At 44.1% G+C, this 17,599-nt stretch overlaps 1 protein-coding gene across 3 annotated transcripts in view; it reads right to left on the reverse strand.

Moving 5' to 3' along the window:
• The window catches only part of Gabra5 (gamma-aminobutyric acid type A receptor subunit alpha5), a 91,476-nt gene that overhangs the window by 53,833 nt on the left and 20,044 nt on the right, over positions 1-17,599 (reverse strand). For all 3 annotated transcript variants that reach the window (XM_057756052.1, XM_057756054.1, XM_057756053.1), the window contains one exon: positions 17,342-17,562. In XM_057756052.1, coding sequence (XP_057612035.1) covers positions 17,342-17,562 — 221 coding nt within the window. The remainder of the gene's footprint in view (positions 1-17,341; positions 17,563-17,599) is intronic.

Raw genomic sequence — 17,599 nt, forward strand, 5'->3', positions numbered from 1 at the left:
ACTCAAGTCAGTTCAACTGCAATTATTGGCTGATAACATTTTATAAGGGTGAAAGCCTAGTCCCCATGAGAAATGGTGACGTATCTGTGCAGCTCTTAGAGGGTTATTTACAAAGCTCTTTCTTTTGCTTTCTTTACAAGAGACACCAATGGATGACTTGATTCTTTGAGGGTGATATCTACACATATACAAACAACAGTTTAAAGGAAGGAATGGGAACAATGGGAAGGGCTGACCTGGGGAAGAATAAAAGGGACAAGGGATAGGAGAGAGAGAGAGACAGATGGAGAGGAAAAAAAGGGAGGGGGAGAAATAGAGGGAGGGAGAGGGAGAGAGAGACAGAGAGAGGGAGAAAGAGAGAGTGTGTGTGAGTTCTTTGGAAGACCCTACACTCAGGATAGCCAACAAGTCTGTGCAATGAACTGTAAAACACTCATTTCCGTTGTATTTATCATTCTGGGAAACAGATATTATTTACTTCCTTAAGAGAGGGTATGATGGTCAGTGTGGTTCATCGGAGTAGTAATATCTCAAATCACCTTGGTGATGAGCTACTGAGCATGCTGTGAAATATTATCTTAATCATATCCACTGAATTGGGAAGACCCCCCCACTGTGAGTGACACTGTGCCCTTGGAAAGGAATCCTGGACTAGAGATAACGGCGCAGAATGCGGGCTGAACTTTAGCGTGCAGGCATGCATTAATGTTGTATTCTGGCTACAGACACTATGTGCCCGCTGATTCAAGTTTGATGCTGTGACTTCCTTCCCGTAGCAGACTGTAACCTAGAGCTGCAGCCTACAGAAAGTCCTCTTCCCTGACGCCATTTTTGTCGTAGTATTTCCTCACGGACACAGAGGAAAAAGCAAGATAAACATGGAAGTCAATTAGTTGCAGACTGAGATTTCAACTCATGTAGAATAGCTTCAGATCCTGGACAGGAACAAGTGTTGGGTAAAAACTTTGTCAGTTGGTTGGCTGGGTATAAGCTCACCAAGGCTGTTATAAGGAATTCAGTGATCTTGCCAACTGGCATGGCATCTATACTCAGAAAGAACCCTAGAGGAACTGAAAGAAGTTATCAGCCAAGCAAAGGTAGAACCCTCCAGAGCTGAGAACAAGATGATCCATGGGCAGCAGATGTCCGTGGATACCAGCCATGAGTAAGAGTGTCCTCTGGTAGATGGTGGAAGGAAGAGAGTCGCATGCCCAGTGGCAGAGAAAAGAGCGCCAAGGCCTAGAGATGAACAGAAGTGGCTGGTTAATATAGCTCTCGGTCAGCGGCTGGGGCAGGAGAGGGTCTCTAAGCTGTTTAGCATAGTCTACACAGAACACATGGGGAGTAACCTACAATCCACCAGACATCACCTAGAGCTTAGGCTGCTTCGCAGGCACGCCAGGGGCAGCAGGAGATGGGTATGTAGAAATAAGTGATGGCTGAAGAAATCCAGATGGAGACTAAAAAAGAAGAAGAACCTGCAGAGGCCAGACCTGGTAACTGGGGCTTTGACGAAGTCCAAATCACAGTTCGGTTCACTACACAACAAGGCAAAAATAAGTGCTCTGAGATCTTGTAGGGAGATATGGAGCACACGGAGGTGGAAACGGTACCAAGAAAGGTACAGAGAAGGGAAGAAAGGGTCCTGATCATGAGAGAGTCCAGGGAGACACAGGGGCTTTGGCAAAGTCCAAATCCGGCTGCAAACTCAGAGAACCTGCACATGGCTGTCTGAGGGATGAGTCCCCATTCTGTTTCCAGTGTTTCCCTCTGCCCTCTGCCCTCTTGCAATTGTAGCTACCCCACTGACTTCTGCAGGAAAGTAGCTGGGTATGAGGACCTGCCTGGAGAAGGAGGAACCTCTATGTCCCATGATTTCCCCAAGGCCCACACCAAGCAATTGCCTTGCACACTGTGCTCCCCGGGGTGGTTTTTATCTACCTATTGTGTCCCATTTCTGTCTACTCCTCGTCCCTTTTCCTAGAAACTACCTCAAGTAAACACTAACGTGGCTTCATAGTGATTCCTGCGGTTATGTGCCCTTCGGGGCATTCTGGTCCCTATGTCCAGAACACCCTGGTGGCTTTACCATCATGTCAATGTTCATTTCAGCCCTGATGTCTTCATATGAACTCACCCTGCCCTTCATTCCCAACTGCAGCCACAGCAAGCCCCGCAGACACTGTGACCTGATGGCCAGGCAGGCAGAAAGTCCCCAGACAGACTCAGGGTAAGATTTCTGGATGTGACCAAATGGATGGGGCAGGGGACAGGGAGCAAGGAACGGTGACTGTGAAGGGCTGCGATAGCGAGAACATGATAGAGAGGCAGCCAAACCTGTCTTCCAGTGAACTAGTATGTTTTTGACCTGAACTGGCAGACAGGCAGATCAGCCAAGATGGATATATGTCTAAGAGATGGAGGTTCATTCCATCTGTGCACAAACATGCATGTGTGTCCATGTGTGCACACATGTACAGATTCATACATTCGTGCACAGTCATGAACCATCCATACCACACGTCGACATGCATTTCCTTATTCACAACTCATGTACAGTGGTCACCTGATGTACCCTTTGCTTCTTCCTGCGCTCATATACAACACATATACACATGCCTCTCTCTATATGCCTCACACATTACACGTCCCAACATACACAGCCATGCTCAGGTCCATACATCCACATGTTGCATGTGCCACACACCACAGCCCTCACTTTCTTGCATATCCCATACACCCTCCCCACACACACACACTCACTCACACACTCACCCAGTTCCTATGCTAGCCGTCCTCAGTGATACGTTCTCAAGTGTGGTTGTTCGCCGTCAAAGCACAGGCTAGGAAAGGGAAACAGAGAGGCTGCCTTCCAGTGTGCTGAGCACTGGAGGTTACCTAGCTGGACAGAGCAGGTGGTTTGCTTCGGGCTGACGGCACACAGGTACACTCCTGAGGTGAGCCATTACTCAACCTTCCTGTCACTTATCACATGTAGCCACCTGAAGGGCCGGTCACACCCTCCCCCTCGCACGCACGGACTGCTGGGGCTCAGTCTCTGCAGGTCAGGACTAAGAGAATGGTCTTGCTGTGTACTCTCCGTGAAGTCAAACACAAATGTCTACTTGGGATGTACTTTTCTCTCTGCTAGACAGTTTCATTTAGCTGTCTCGGAGACAGCCTACGTAAAATTTAGAGCAGAATTCATTTCTGTCTCCCTTGTGAGAACCTGGGCACTTTCAAATGCCCCTGTGTGTCTCTTGCCTCCTTCCAGGCAGTACCTTGGGGAATGACAAGGTTTTGAAGCCGGTGTTATTTTTTGACACCTCCGATACACTGACTGCTTGGCATCTTCAATGAGTCTTGTCAGTTCCCCAAAGGCAGACAGATGTGGTCCCTCTCTCCCATGTCCCTGGAGTCTGCCTTTGCTTCTTGTCTGGATGCAGCATCCCGGTAACTTCCCCTTGGGATGCTGACCCTGAAGGCCACTATCTCCATGAAGCGGTCATGTCTTTGCTTCAACCCCAGTGAGTGCCAGTGTTCTCCCTCACCAGACTCGCCTACAGACACCTCAGAGGCACAGAGTTGTGGACGCCCACGATTAGCTTCCTCTTACCTACTCCAGACCGTGTCTTCTCTTGGGCCCGGTAACAGGCAGCCTACTCCAGGAAGCTTTTCCTGGCCTCTCCCAGCCCAAAGATCATCTCCTCTTCCCCTGCATTCTTCCTGTGTTTGAATGTTGTCAGTCGGGAACAACCCATGGTCACTGTGGGCTACTATTGGAGGAGCCAGTTTATACTGGAAATAAAAGCAAACTTCAATAATAAACACTAGCCATGTTAGATATCTGTGAGTGTATTCATGGTTTATGGACCACAGACGGGTTTAAAATACTTTAGAACACCCCCACACACACACCATGTTAACAAACTGTAGCATCAAAGCTTTAATGCTCCTCAAATCCCCTAAGACTCCACTGATGCCTGGAACTCCTCTTGACTGTCAGGCGTTTGGCTTTTTGTATCCTTAGACATCCAGGACAGAGCCGCAGGGACTGTCTATGATGGGTGCGTAGGGCCATGGTCAGGGCCTCATTCACACATCTGCCTCAATGTCCCCTGGATCTTTATGGTGTGACATTAATTCCCTTGAATGTTCTGCCCAGGCCGGAAGCCCCTGTTCACATCTAGGGACCGGATGCTTGAAATACGGAAAATATCCTGGGGAGAAAAATGTCTGATTTTACTTAACGTTGGTTTAAATATTTGTGATTTTATTTTATTCTTTTAAAATGGGTGTGGGTGTGAGGGGGATGGGGATGGGCTCCGTGAGGCAGGACATGGGTCTGTGCTCTTGAGTGTAAATACCCTTCTTTTTTTTTTTGGTTTTTCGAGACAGGGTTTCTCTGTGGCTTTGGAGCCTGTCCTGGAACTAGCTCTGTAGACCAGGCTGGTCTCGAACTCACAGAGATCCGCCTGCCTCTGCCTCCCGAGTGCTGGGATTAAAGGCGTGCGCCACCATCGCCCGGCTGTAAATACCCTTCTATGCTAGAGGAGGGCATGCAGTTCTCCGAAGCTGGAGCTACAGGAAGTTGCTAATTGTTTAATGTGGATACTGTGAACTAAACTCTGGTTCTTGGCCAGACACTGAGCCACCTCTCTAGCCCCATATTTTGTTTTTAAATGTAATAGAAGCTAGGTTTGGACTGCTGGGAGGAACACCAGCAGAAAAAAGAACTCAAGATTAAGGAGGTTTTTTTTTTTGGGGGGGGGCTGTTTTTTGTTTTGTTTTTCATTTGTTTGTTTTGTTTTGAGAAATCTGGTGTACGGCAGACCCTACCATATCTCTTGATGAGCGGCAGGGACATGCCTAGTCATTCAGGTACATTTCAAAATCTCACTGTGAATCCTCTTCTGATGATTTGGCTGACGTTTGTAAGTCGTCTCGGGCTGGGGAGGCACGGATGGAATGCAGACAGAGCTATCCATGTCGTATACTCATCAATTTCCAACTCTTGGAAAGCCTAGGCCAATCTTTAATTAGTTAAATTCTTGAGCCGAATTATTCCTTTTTCTCTAGAGGGAGAGAAAGGCTTTTCAGCAACCTTTACCCTGACCCAGAGCTCTGGAGTTGCCACGGCCTGGGAAACAGGCACAGCCTGGCCAGTGAGGGCCAGGGCTCCTGGAGGTACTCTCCCAAACCCCAGCATCTTATTTCCCTTGAAAGCCCTCCCATGACGGCAGAGACGCTTGCTCAGGAGCCTGCCACTGCCGCTGGCCTACTTTTCCCTCAGTGCGTGTACTCGGAGCGCCACCTAGTGGCAGTGATTTTTTTGTCCGTTGTCCAAACAGAGCACACTACCTTTTGGTTTCTTGGGCATTTGTTAATGTAAAACAGGAAAGTGGGCTTTGGGTTTTATGGATGAGTGGATGTCTGTAGTTCACTTCGACCTATTTACCTTATCTCTAGATAGATATAATGTCGTCACAAAGTCTTCCATGAATTTGTATTTCTGAAGCACCTGTTTCAGAAGAAGACCACCTCAAATTGTTCCTTCTACTCAGTCTAGCTGACTGCTAGGGCATTTTCTTGAGAAGCAGAGGCTGAACACCTGAATCTGAAACCCTTGTCACCCTGGGACTCAATGCCCACCACCCCTGTCCCAGCAGAGAGTCCTTAGAACCCCGTGAGGCTGCAGCCCTCCGTAATAGGTGACTCTGCTTAAGAAGGTCCTTGACAGGCAAAGGACCCCAGGATGCCAGCCTGGCAAGAACAACAGCCAGCGCTACCTCTCACATTAACACTGAGATTATCCATAGCCTTGGGGGGCTAGGAGCGACAGGGACAAACAGGGAAAGACCATTCATGCATCTTCCAAAATACGAAAAGGACTCCTGGACTCCAACGAATGAAGGAACTGAGCAGTAGACAGTGAGAAATAATTAAGACAGTCAGAACAGTAAAATGAAGGTTAAAAGAAAAATACAAAGACTCGGTAAAGCGAATAACCACAAACATAAACAAATTAACCAAAAAACAGAGAAGACCCAAATTATTAAAAATGAAGTGTTTTATGATTTTATAATAGATAGCCATGAAAACTACAGGATTACCAGCAAATACGTACATATTTTGAAGGACAACAGGAAAGTCTAGAAGAAATGAGTAAATTTACACTTAGAACCAAAATTAAATCAAGAGGTTACAGATAATTTAAATAGGTCTGTAGCAAGCGGCCGATTAAAGAAATAATAGTCTTTCAATGAAAAGACCTTCCCCTGAGAAAGATGAGGATCGACATCTTGTCATGCCTCAAAGGAAGCTGCAGTCCCAGGGAGGGGATCAGGCCTGACTGTCATTGAGGTCCACGCGCATTGGTGAAGCCCACAACTCACAGCAAAAGCTGCAGATGTAGGTGAAAGACCCCAGCTGACAGGGCGGTCCCTGCCGCTCAGTGGAAGACAGCAGAGAGAAACTCCATCCCTGAACATCAGTCCCACAGAAGGAAACAATGTATCAGTCCTACTAGGACTGACTCCCCCGCTCCACACTTTAAAGGTCACCTCTGAAAGCAAAAGCAGGACTGGAATTTTTCACACTGAAATATGGAAGAAGAACTCAACCAACGAACTAACTCTAGATTCGCATTCCCAGCACAGAACAGGAACACCGTGAAAAACGACGGTTATCCTCCACAAACCACCGCAGAATAGTGCGTGAGAGAAACAGAAAGGAAATAAGGCAGTCCGTCTACAGTATGAAAGCAGGGTTGGATACTGTCGAATAACAGCCAAACTGAACTGAAGATGGATATGAAAGGCTCAATAAGCCAAATAAAAGCTGCAATGGAAGCCTCATCAACAGAATGGATCCTGTAGAAAGCAGCAAGCCAGGAATGGAAGAGAAAGTAGAGGAACTGGATGGATTACTAAAGTGGAACATGGAGGAGCTGCGTCACTTACTAAAGTTGTGTAAAAACTTTAAAAGAAACATGTGCATGAAGCAGCAGAGCTCTGGGACACCATACGAAGATCTAAGTTTCAGACGGGCATAGAAGGAGAAGAATGCCGTAGTGAAGGCCTAGAGAATGTTCTCAATAAAATCATAAGAGAAATTTCCCAAAACTTAGACAAAGAAATGTTCATCTAGGTATAAAACATCTACAGAAGTCCAAATAGATAGGATCAGAAAAGAAACTCTTTGCTGGGCAGTGGTGGCGCACGCCTTTAATCCCAGCACTCGGGAGGCAGAGGCAGGTAGATCTCTGTGAGTTCGAGGCCAGCCTGGTCTACAAGAGCTAGTTCCAGGACAGGAACCAAAACCACAGAGAAACCCTGTCTTGAAAAATTAAAAAAAAAAAAAAAAAAGAAAAAGAAAGAAAGAAAGAAAGAAAGAAAGGAAAAGAAACTAAGAAACTATGATATATTGTAGTTGAAACATTAAAAGTGAAGAATAAAGAAAGGGTATAAAAGGCTTCAAGAGAGAAAAGTCAATTCAGTTTATAATGGCAGAATAACACCTGGTTATTAATCCGATTAATAACATCAGAATAACAATTGATTGACAGAAAGCATAAAGCCAGAAGGGCCAGGAAGGATGTGTTCCAAGTTTTGAAAGACCAATTATGAACTCAGACTATTTTGCTCAGCGAAACTATTAAAATTGAAGGTAAAATAAAAAAAAAACATTTCATGATAACCAGAGAATAAAGAAACTTATGGCTACTGATCCATCTGTGTAGAAGACACCAGAGGAGGTATGTGAGTCTGAAGACCAGGATAAACACACCCAAGAAAGCACAATAATCAATTAATGATTCCAGAAGGGTCAAAGAAAAGAGGGTAAGAAACCACCATAAAAAAGGATGACAAGAATTAAGAGACATTATTCAACAATAAATCTTAATATTAATACTCTCAATCCCCCAATAAAGAGACAGACAAGCAGACTGCATTAGAAAACAGGGTATATCTTTTGCCACCAGGAAATTTATCTCCCCCATGCACCATGGGAAAAAGGTATTCTGAGCAAATGAAATCAAGAAACAGAGGACATGGCTATTCTAATGTGAGAGAATATACATTGTGGGGGATTGAATGCAATTGGTCCCATAAGAACATAAGGAGAGGCACTGTGAGGAGGTGTGGCTTTGCTGCAATAGGAATGGCCTTGTGGAGGAATTGTGCCACTGTGGGATGGCTTGGAGGCCCCATGTATTCTCAAGCCAGGTCTAGTGTCCTAGTTCCCTTCCCGTTGGATGCTGGTCAAGATGGAGAGCTCTCAGCCCCTCTAATATGATGTCTGTTTACACGCCACCATGCTGCATTGTGATGAGAACGAACTAAACCTCTGAAAATGCAAGCCACCCCAATTAAACGTTTTCTTTTCCTTTATAAGAGTTGCCGTGGTCGTGGTGTCTCCTCCCAGCAATAGAAACCCAAAGACACACTTCAAAGCGAAACTAACCAGAAGAGATACGAAGACTAATGTCATACTCACGGAAGGAATAATCAGTGAAGAGGATATTATAATCTGAAACATATGCGCCACCAAACACATGTGCACCCACTTCCATACAAGCAGCCCCAGTAGGTTTTAAAGCACAGATTAACTCTAACACAGTGATCGTGGGTAACGTCAACACCCAGGCTCACTGATACAGAGATCATCTGAACGTTAGCTAAACAGAGAAACCCTGGAGTTAAATGGCCCTAGTAGATGTCTACAGAACATCCCACCCAGACACTAAATACACATTATTTTCTGCAGGCCATGACATTTTTTTTTTAAGGCAACCACCTAATAAGACAAGGGCAAGTTTTAATTAAACTAGACAACCTTCTACTGAGTGATGATTGGGTGAGGGAAGAAATCAAAAAGGAAATTTGAACCTTTGTAGAATTGAATAAAAATGAGTATGCAAAATAGCAAACTACATGGGAAGGGATGAAGAGAGTCCTAAAAGGAACCTTTACAGAAAAAAATGAAGTACGTCAAATTAATAATTCAATGATTCACCGGAAGTCCTTATAGAAAACAAGAATAGATGACACATTCAAAACATAGAGAGGAAGAGACAGTGAAATTCAAAATAGGAATTAAGGAAATAAAAGCAATAACAAAAATCAATGACATGAAGATACATTTCTCTGACAAGACTGACAAACCCTTAGCCTAATTAGCAAAAAGAGAGAAGACCCAAATTGGAGATAAAAAGGAAGACATTACCATAGACACTAGCAAAACTGAATCAATCAAAAGAACATACTCTAAAAATGTATATTCCACTAAACTGGAAAACCTGAAAGAAATGTTTAGGCTTTTATACACATATGGCCCACAAAGGGTAAGTCAATCTTAAGCAGGTCATTTAAATAGATATATAACAAACAATGAGATTAAAGCAATATTTCAAAAACTATAGGCGAATCGATATGATGTAATGTAAAGTTTCCTTCCTAAAATCTAGTGCAGTAGGCTATGAGCTTGACTTTTGTGAATGGCATTAAATGCGGTTCTTGTGACATAGTCGTCTGTCAGTCTCCCTAACACTGTGTGATGACAACTTCGGAAAGAAATCTTCCAGTTAACGAACCTGGGTGAATTCGGTCCAGGGTTCTATTTGCTCTTCAAAGAAGAATAAGCATAAGCACTAATCTCCTCAAATGATTCTGTAAAATATAAAAGGAAGAAAGTCTCTAAATTCCTTAAGAAGTCAGTATTATTCTGGTACCTAAGACAGACAAGACCCTATTAAAAAAAAAGAATTATAAACTAATCTGCCTGCTGAACCACAGGCAGAAAAATTCTGAATAAAATATTTGAAAGCTGAACAAAGAATATATTAAAAAAATACACAGCATGAACAAGTTGGCTTTATGCCAGAGACACAGATATGATCCACAATATTTAAATCAATGAACTGAATCTACCACATGAATAGAGACATTGACAAAAATTACAAGATAATCTCATTAGATAAAAAAAAAAAACATAGCCTTTAACAAAACTCAACATTACAGCATGCTAAAAGTCCTGGAGGGATTCGAGATACAGTGGACTTATCTTGACATAAGAAAGACAATACACAGCAAGCCAACATCCAACATCTTGCTAGATGAAGAAAAAACTCAAAGCATTTCCATTAAGCTCAGGAACAAAAACAGGGTGGATACTTTCCCTACTCAAGTTCAATGTGATACTTGAAATCTTATAAGATAAAAGTGGAAAGAGAAAAATAAAGCAAAGTATTTATATTGACAGACAGTATCATTTTATACATAAGGAACCCAAATATTCTATTACAAATTTTCTACAGCTGATGAACAAGCTTTCCAAAGTGGCAAAATTAATGAACAAATTCAGCACCCTCCCTACATATCAATGACAAACATATGAGAGAAATATCAGGAACAGTTTCGTTCACAACAGCCTAAAAATATCTTGGAATAAATTGAACAAAGGAAGCAAAAGACTTATATAAGGAAAATTTCACAACACCGAAGAACTGAAAACATCAAGAGATAAAGAAACCTTCCAAATGCTCATGGATTGTTGGAATCAATATTATAAAATTGGCCATGCTACCAAAAGCAATTGATACATTTAATGATCCTCAACAATATTCACAGAAATTAAATACAGTGACCTTATATTTCATATGGAAACACCAAAGAGCCATAATAGCCAAAACAATAGTAAAACATAAAAAATATTGCTTGATTTCAAGTTATACTAAATTCTTGATTTCAAGTTATACTAAAGAGTGATAGTAATAAAAACAACATGGTATTTGCATAAATTAGACATTGGTCAATGGGATAGCACTAAGGGCCCACATACAAGCCCATACTTCTACAGCCTCATAATTTTGACGAAGATCTAAAAACTAAATATTGGAGAAAAGACAGCATCTTCAACAAGTGGTGCTGACCAAGCTGTAAAGATACAAGTAGGAGAATCCAATCAGATCTTGAGCATTATCTCTCCACTCAACCCCAGACGGATTAAGAACCTCAACATGAGATCAAGCCTCTGGAATCTGGTAGAGGCTAAATGGCCGGCCACAAACTAGCAGCCCCCTCCTACATTCGTGGAATGGCAAAATTCACAAAGTGAAAACCATTATGTTATCAAAAGTGACCTATTAAATTACCATTAAAATTCTAGTGGCTTTATTCACAAAACTAGTAAAATACTATCAAACTGACCTATGGAGGCACAAAAGACCACTGAGAACCAGAGAAACATTAAGCATAAGGAACAGGGCAAGAAGTATCCCAATACCTGATTTTAAATTATTCTGCAGAGTCAGTGTTACCAAAGTAGCATGGTGCTGGCCCCGAACAGGCATGTTTCATATGGAGTAGAATAGAGGCTTCAAAAACAAGCTTCTTGAACGGGTGGCACAGGGTAGGTCCATGCAGAATGCAATTAGACTCGCCTTACACAAAAATCAATTAAAAATTGAATCAAGACCTCAGTGTAAGGTCTGAAACTTTGGGACTGCTGGAGAAAAGTATAAATGAACCATTTTAAGATAAAGAATAAGCAAGAACTTTCTGAATGGAACTTTAATATCTCAGGATGTAACCCTGAGAATTTAAAAACTATAATACATAAAATTAAAGGGCTTCTCGGCAGAAAAAGAATCAATAAAACAGGAAAAGACATCCTAAAAGTACGGGAAAAATCTCTCCCAACTTCCGTCAAGGAGCTAACATCTAGAACTTACGGAGAACTCTAAGTTAAACATCAACAGCATACAATCAATCAGTTAATGAAAGAGCATTGAAACCAGACAATAAGATATTACTGCTGAATCCAGCATGTATTTTGGTTGCCAAATGTGTAGAAACCAAGTTGTTGCTGGAGCTGTGATGTTCCTCCCTGGAAGTTAGCTTTCTCGGTTCAGGAAGTTGCTGTGTAACTTGCTGGGAGAAAAATGTCATCAACAGTGTTACCAAGCTAGGAGCCCTGTGAGATTCAATGACAACTTTCCGGCCAGCTGTGCCCAATGGCGCAAAATGCCTGTTATGGCTCCTCCAGCTACCCACGCCTGGTGCTGTAAAACTGGTCAAAAGTCCGGGGGTGTGGAGGTCACAGGCCCTATGGGAAAACCTACTGTCATCTTGCTATATGGACATGAGGTCAAACTGCCTTCTCAGTGTTCACATTTACATCCATACATGGTTGATAGCCTTAGCTAAAGGAGCATAGTCTTGAAGTAGACATTGGCTAGTGCAGAAATTCCTAACTGAAGAGAGTGCTGAGACCGTGGAGTGATCAACCCTAAATTATACATCTACATCACCCCATCCAATGCTCAGGAAACGTTGCTAAGAAGAAGCGTAGAGATAACGTAAAAGCCGGAGAATGGGCAAGAGTGCTCGCAATGCTGTCTTATAGACATGACTTGGGTATTGAACCCATGAACACACAGCAACAGAGGACTGGGCTCATCAGCATTCTGCCATGGAGCAAGGAGAAGGTCATAAGTGTCACTCTTCCCTTAGGAGGCAATTCATGGTTGACGGAGGTGGGAGAGTCATTCCTCATCATCATAGCTGACCTATGCTCGTGCAGGCAACCCTAATCACAGTGGACCACAGCCAAGGAAGTAGCAGGGGCCTCTTGGGAATAGTGGTTTGTTGGGAAGCAGAAGTGAATAAGATTGAATGACAGGGGAGATTATAATCAAATTATGTTATATACAGATATGTAATGCAATCATGCACATAAAGCTTAGAAAAAAATTGAGCCAATGAATTGAATCAGCAGCATTCAAAGGAAGGACAGATGGACACAGAATATTTGGGAAAAAAAAAGTTGAAAATTCTTAGCCTCCGGGGAGATGCAAATTTAATCGGCATTGGAATTTCATGTCTCACCAGCCAGATGGCTATAAGTGAAACAAATTAGGAGAAATATTTATAAGGATGCAAGGGAAGATGAACTCCTAGTAGCTGCTAGTCAGGATGCAAATCTGTGAGGCCACAGCGGAAATCAGGGGGAAGCTCCTCGGGGAACAGAAAACTGCACGCAAATCCAAGGAACTCTAAGTCAACACACCCTGTGCCTTGGTTCACATCATGTTTACTGAAGTACTACTCCCAACGCCCAAGATAGGGCGCCAGTCTAGACGGCCACCAACAGATAAATGGGTCAAAGGAAAACATGGTGTAGCTACGCACTGTGGCTTCATTCATTCATCAAGAAGAATGAAATTCTGTCATTTGCAAAAACATTGAATGAAAGACAATCCCGTTAAACACGGTTAGTTGAGTTTCCCTGAGTTAGAAAGACAAAGACCATGTGTGTCCATCCATTCCCGTGTGTAATAATATAGATTGTTATTCGAAGGGGAACTATAAGGGAGAAAGAAGGACTCCGAAAGGGAAGGTGCAGAGGGGAACAAGAAAGGGCAGTTAGGTGGGGAGAGAGCCAGAATACCACAAACTGTCTTTGTATGCTGGATTTGTGAGTATGCTGCCCTCTAGTGGACAGTGGGCCGATGTGCATAGTTACTATAACCTGGTACTCAGCAAAATGAGTCTTAGACCTAATATTCTTACTGTATTAGGAGAGACAAAAAAAAAAAAAAAAGGCAGGGGTGGGGTGCATAAAATCAAAATGCATTATATTCTTGTGTGAAAATGCTCCCCCTGTCAGGGGGAATGAAAGGCATCTTGAACTCAGAACACTTTTAATTTATAGTGCATTTTCTGAAATATAATCTAAAAAAGTTGTTAAGTTTAGTTTTTCTTGTATCTTTGGGCTTCTTGTTTGTTTCATTGTCTGGCACTGGGAATGGAGTCTGGGGTCTCATATGTGCTAAACTCACAATCTACCCCTGAGTCACACTCCCAGCCAAGAGTGACATCTTTTTGAAGACAGTGGGACATGTCAGCGGCTCTGTTTAGACTTACTAGAGCTGCTGTTGAAACTTATCTCTAGAGCGTGGGAAGAACAGCCCATTGGAGCAATCCTAAAAGGTTTTCAGGCCCAGCACCGACAATTAGCTTCAGGTAGGAGCCTCAGGTGACAGTCATTTGGGGAGCTGGCATCAACAACGGCCAGAAAGATTTCCAGTTTGCTCTGCATGGTGGGAATTCTAATAAGCACCCTACCCAAGTAGAAGCTCTTCTTTGGTTTAGATTGGGGTTTATTGCACTGGGGGAGAGATGTTATCAGACAATGGCTCCTGTGTTGAAATATTTCTATGTCTGTCTTGGGCTAGAAAGGGTACCACGCGGATACTAGGCTGCACCACATATTCAGGCTTCATCTTTTGAATTAGATACATCTTCCAGAAGGGCAGGGACAGAATTTTACCTGAACAATGTACTCATTTGTGCATATCTTCTCCGGTTTGATGCCACGAGCAATATCACCACGCACAGGCCTGTACAGATGCTCAGACCGTGTTTCTCACGACCTCGTCAGTGTGGCTGTCACCAAGGAACTACTGCACCCAGGGAAACGAAGCCACTGGTTTTATATGGAGTGCAAACTGCCTATCTGTCCCTGCAACAGATGCCTGCAAAATATCAGTTTACAAAGAGAAAGAGGACTTTGGGCTCCTCGTTTTGGAAATTGCGGTAATGACCTGTTAGCCCCATCGTTTGTTTTGAGTTTTGGCAAGACAGACATAAGGACAGGACTTCATGGCAGAGTCACACCATGTGTCTCATGTTAGAAAGCCAAAGTGAGGGAAAGGAAGGCTGTCGTCTTGACTTGAAAACTAGGTCACTCTCTTAAAGGTTCCATCTGTTCCCAATATTGCTGCTTAGAGATTAAAGCCTTTAGCATGCTGGCCACGGAGGGACATTCAAGATCCACACTACAGTGCCAGGCTGATGAATGTCCTCAGTGCTGCACAGAAGAGCTGTCCCCCCGAATGCCCATGACGGATGAGCACCAGGTCCTCCTTTGTCAGTATGTAAGCTGTGCAGTGACAGTAATTTCTACTGTCATTTCACTGTTTGTTAAATCAGCAAAGGATGGCTGGTTTTTGTCAACTTGGCACCGTCTTAACTGAGAAAATACCTCCGTAAGATTATTTTGTATGCAAGTCTGTGGGGTACTGCCTTGATCTGTGATTGACATGGGGGGGCCTCCACTGTGGGGGTGCCATCCTGGGAGGTGGTCAGCAGTCAAGAAAGCAAACTGAGAAGGAGATAGTCAGCCGGCGAGCCACACTCCTTCATGGCTCCTAGTACAGCTCCTGCCTCTGGGTTCTCGCCTTGAGTTCCTGCCCTGCCCTTCCTTAGTGATGAACGGCCACATGGAAGCATAAGCTGAAATAAACCCTTCCCCCCCCCCCCCCGCGCTTTGCTTTCTGTCATGGTGTTTATAATCACAGTCGCAGACAGCTACATGGGGCGGCTTTAGCACACTGAGATGCACAGCAATCCCGAGGACTATTCCACTTCTCAGATCGTGTAGGCTGAGAGAAAGAAAACTCATTATCAACTTCGCAGCTCATTACCAGGCTTGCTCTGCATAAACAACCGCTCCTGACTGCTAGGAGTCGCTCTGGCTCACATTCCTCTCACCCTTCCTTCTGGGCATGGCACTATGAAGACGATCCTAATAAGACTCCCAGATGCAGTGAGGATGCGGCTGCGCTCCAGCACGCAAGCGTGATACATCGAGCAAGGGTACTGCTGAAACCGTGGCTGGCTATTGGGCGACTCTCTGACCCTGCGTTGACTACCAAATCCCTCAGAGCCGCGATCGTTCTGGCATTAAATGGGAAGGTGTCACCGGCCGCCCGCCTAGCAAATCTCTTTGAGGACAGAAGCATTTGATACCGGTACCCTGAAGATGACTCTCATACCTAGTGAGGACTCCCATACCTCGTCTGTCCCTGCTCTCCATAGCGTGGCGTGGCTGACTGCACTCGTCACATAGGAAGTGTGCACCCGAGTGTGGCTGCACACTGCTCCGAGTAAAGTTGCACACTGTATGATGTGTGGCTCACATTGTGAACCTAAGTAGCTTCTTGGATATGAGAATCACAGACCATAATCTAGAGGGATGGTGGATAACTTTGTTCTATGAAAAAGTCAATCCCCCCAATAGCCTCATTCAGTCCTTCAACGCTAGGTGCCCCCAGTGTGCTCCAAGCTCAGTCTCTGTCTTGACCCTTTTCTCTGTTGTCCTGAGTTCCTTGCAGACTCTCTTTTCTGTAGGACTCAGTCTCAATCGCACTGCTGTTTCTCATCTTCTCCACAGCCTTCCCGTTTAGACACACTTACTCTTACAGCTGTGTTCATCTACGGGCACAGGTTTGAGGCCAGTGTGAGAGAAAATGAAGGCGTGAGCAGAAGAAGAAATACCAAGGTGTGTATCAGTGTCTTGCTCACCACCACGCTGCTACAAGACAAAACTTCCTGTCAGTGACATGCACGACCCCGTGCCCCTGCGTCCCTGGGGGCTTATAGTTCTAAACATAGCCTCTGAATGTGACAATAGCTACATTATTTTCTAATACTATTATGTATTGAAATTATTTTTATACAAAAATTTTAGGAAATAAATTCTACAGATACCGAGGTGAGTGTGTGTGTGTGTGTGTGTGTGTGTGTGTGAGAGAGAGAGAGAGAGAGAGAGAGAGAGAGAGAGAGAGAGAGAGATGGAGTCATAATTTTGTTTCCTGCAACTTTGAAAGCATTTCCTGAATCTCAGTTATACTAACCATGGATACCTAAAAGCTATGAAGGACTCTTGCTCATTGGTCAATTCATTGATTAGCTGAAGTGTATGGATCATTCAGAGTTAGGAGTGGCAAATGTCATTTTGAATTACAACAATTAAAACTTATTCTTAGTATTTAAATCTTATCGACACAGAAGAAATGGGTTTCCAAAACTTGAAAAAGTTGTACAATTGCAACCAAAAAATGGGTTCATTTTAGTTCTCTTCAGTTGGTATAAAAGGCAACTTCCCTCTTTCGTTATCTAAACCACTACTTCGGAGGATGCTCTTGAGCTTGTACCAAGAATAAACAGGAGTACAAATGCTGATGTCTGGAGACCTTGCCAGCTCAGGAAAACAATCTGAACAAGCCTTAGCGTCTGCACTTCTCCAAGCACAGCCCTCGCCGTGAGGTGCACTACAGTACACACACGTGTGCCCCCACACACCTCCATGTACCAGAACACTCCGTGTGGTGTACCAGAGTACACACTCACATATGCCCCCAACACACATGTGCCCCGCACACATGTGCAGCCTTCAAATCATCTGCATACTCATGAGGCACCAAGCCTGGTGCAGGTATGTTAGCCACCAGCCGAGCTGGCTGCCCCCCCCCCAGTGCTGCCCAACTGCTCACCGCATGGTGTAGAGTAGCGTGCCGTCATCCTCCAGCCGCAGGAGCTTGTTGGGTGTGGTCATGTTGTGTGCGATGGACTTCTTCCCGTTGTGGAAGAATGTGTCTGGTGTCCAGATCTTGCTGGCAAGGAGGTTGTTGAGAGGCAGGCGTTGCATGGGCCCCTTGAACCGCAGCCTCTCATCTTTCCAGCTTTGCCGGAAGAACACATCTATGGTATATTCCTAATACAGAAGACGGATTCAGGGTGGCATCTCAGTA

The sequence above is a fragment of the Chionomys nivalis genome, chromosome 23, assembly GCF_950005125.1.
Source record: "Chionomys nivalis chromosome 23, mChiNiv1.1, whole genome shotgun sequence".
Lineage (NCBI taxonomy): Eukaryota > Metazoa > Chordata > Mammalia > Rodentia > Cricetidae > Chionomys > Chionomys nivalis.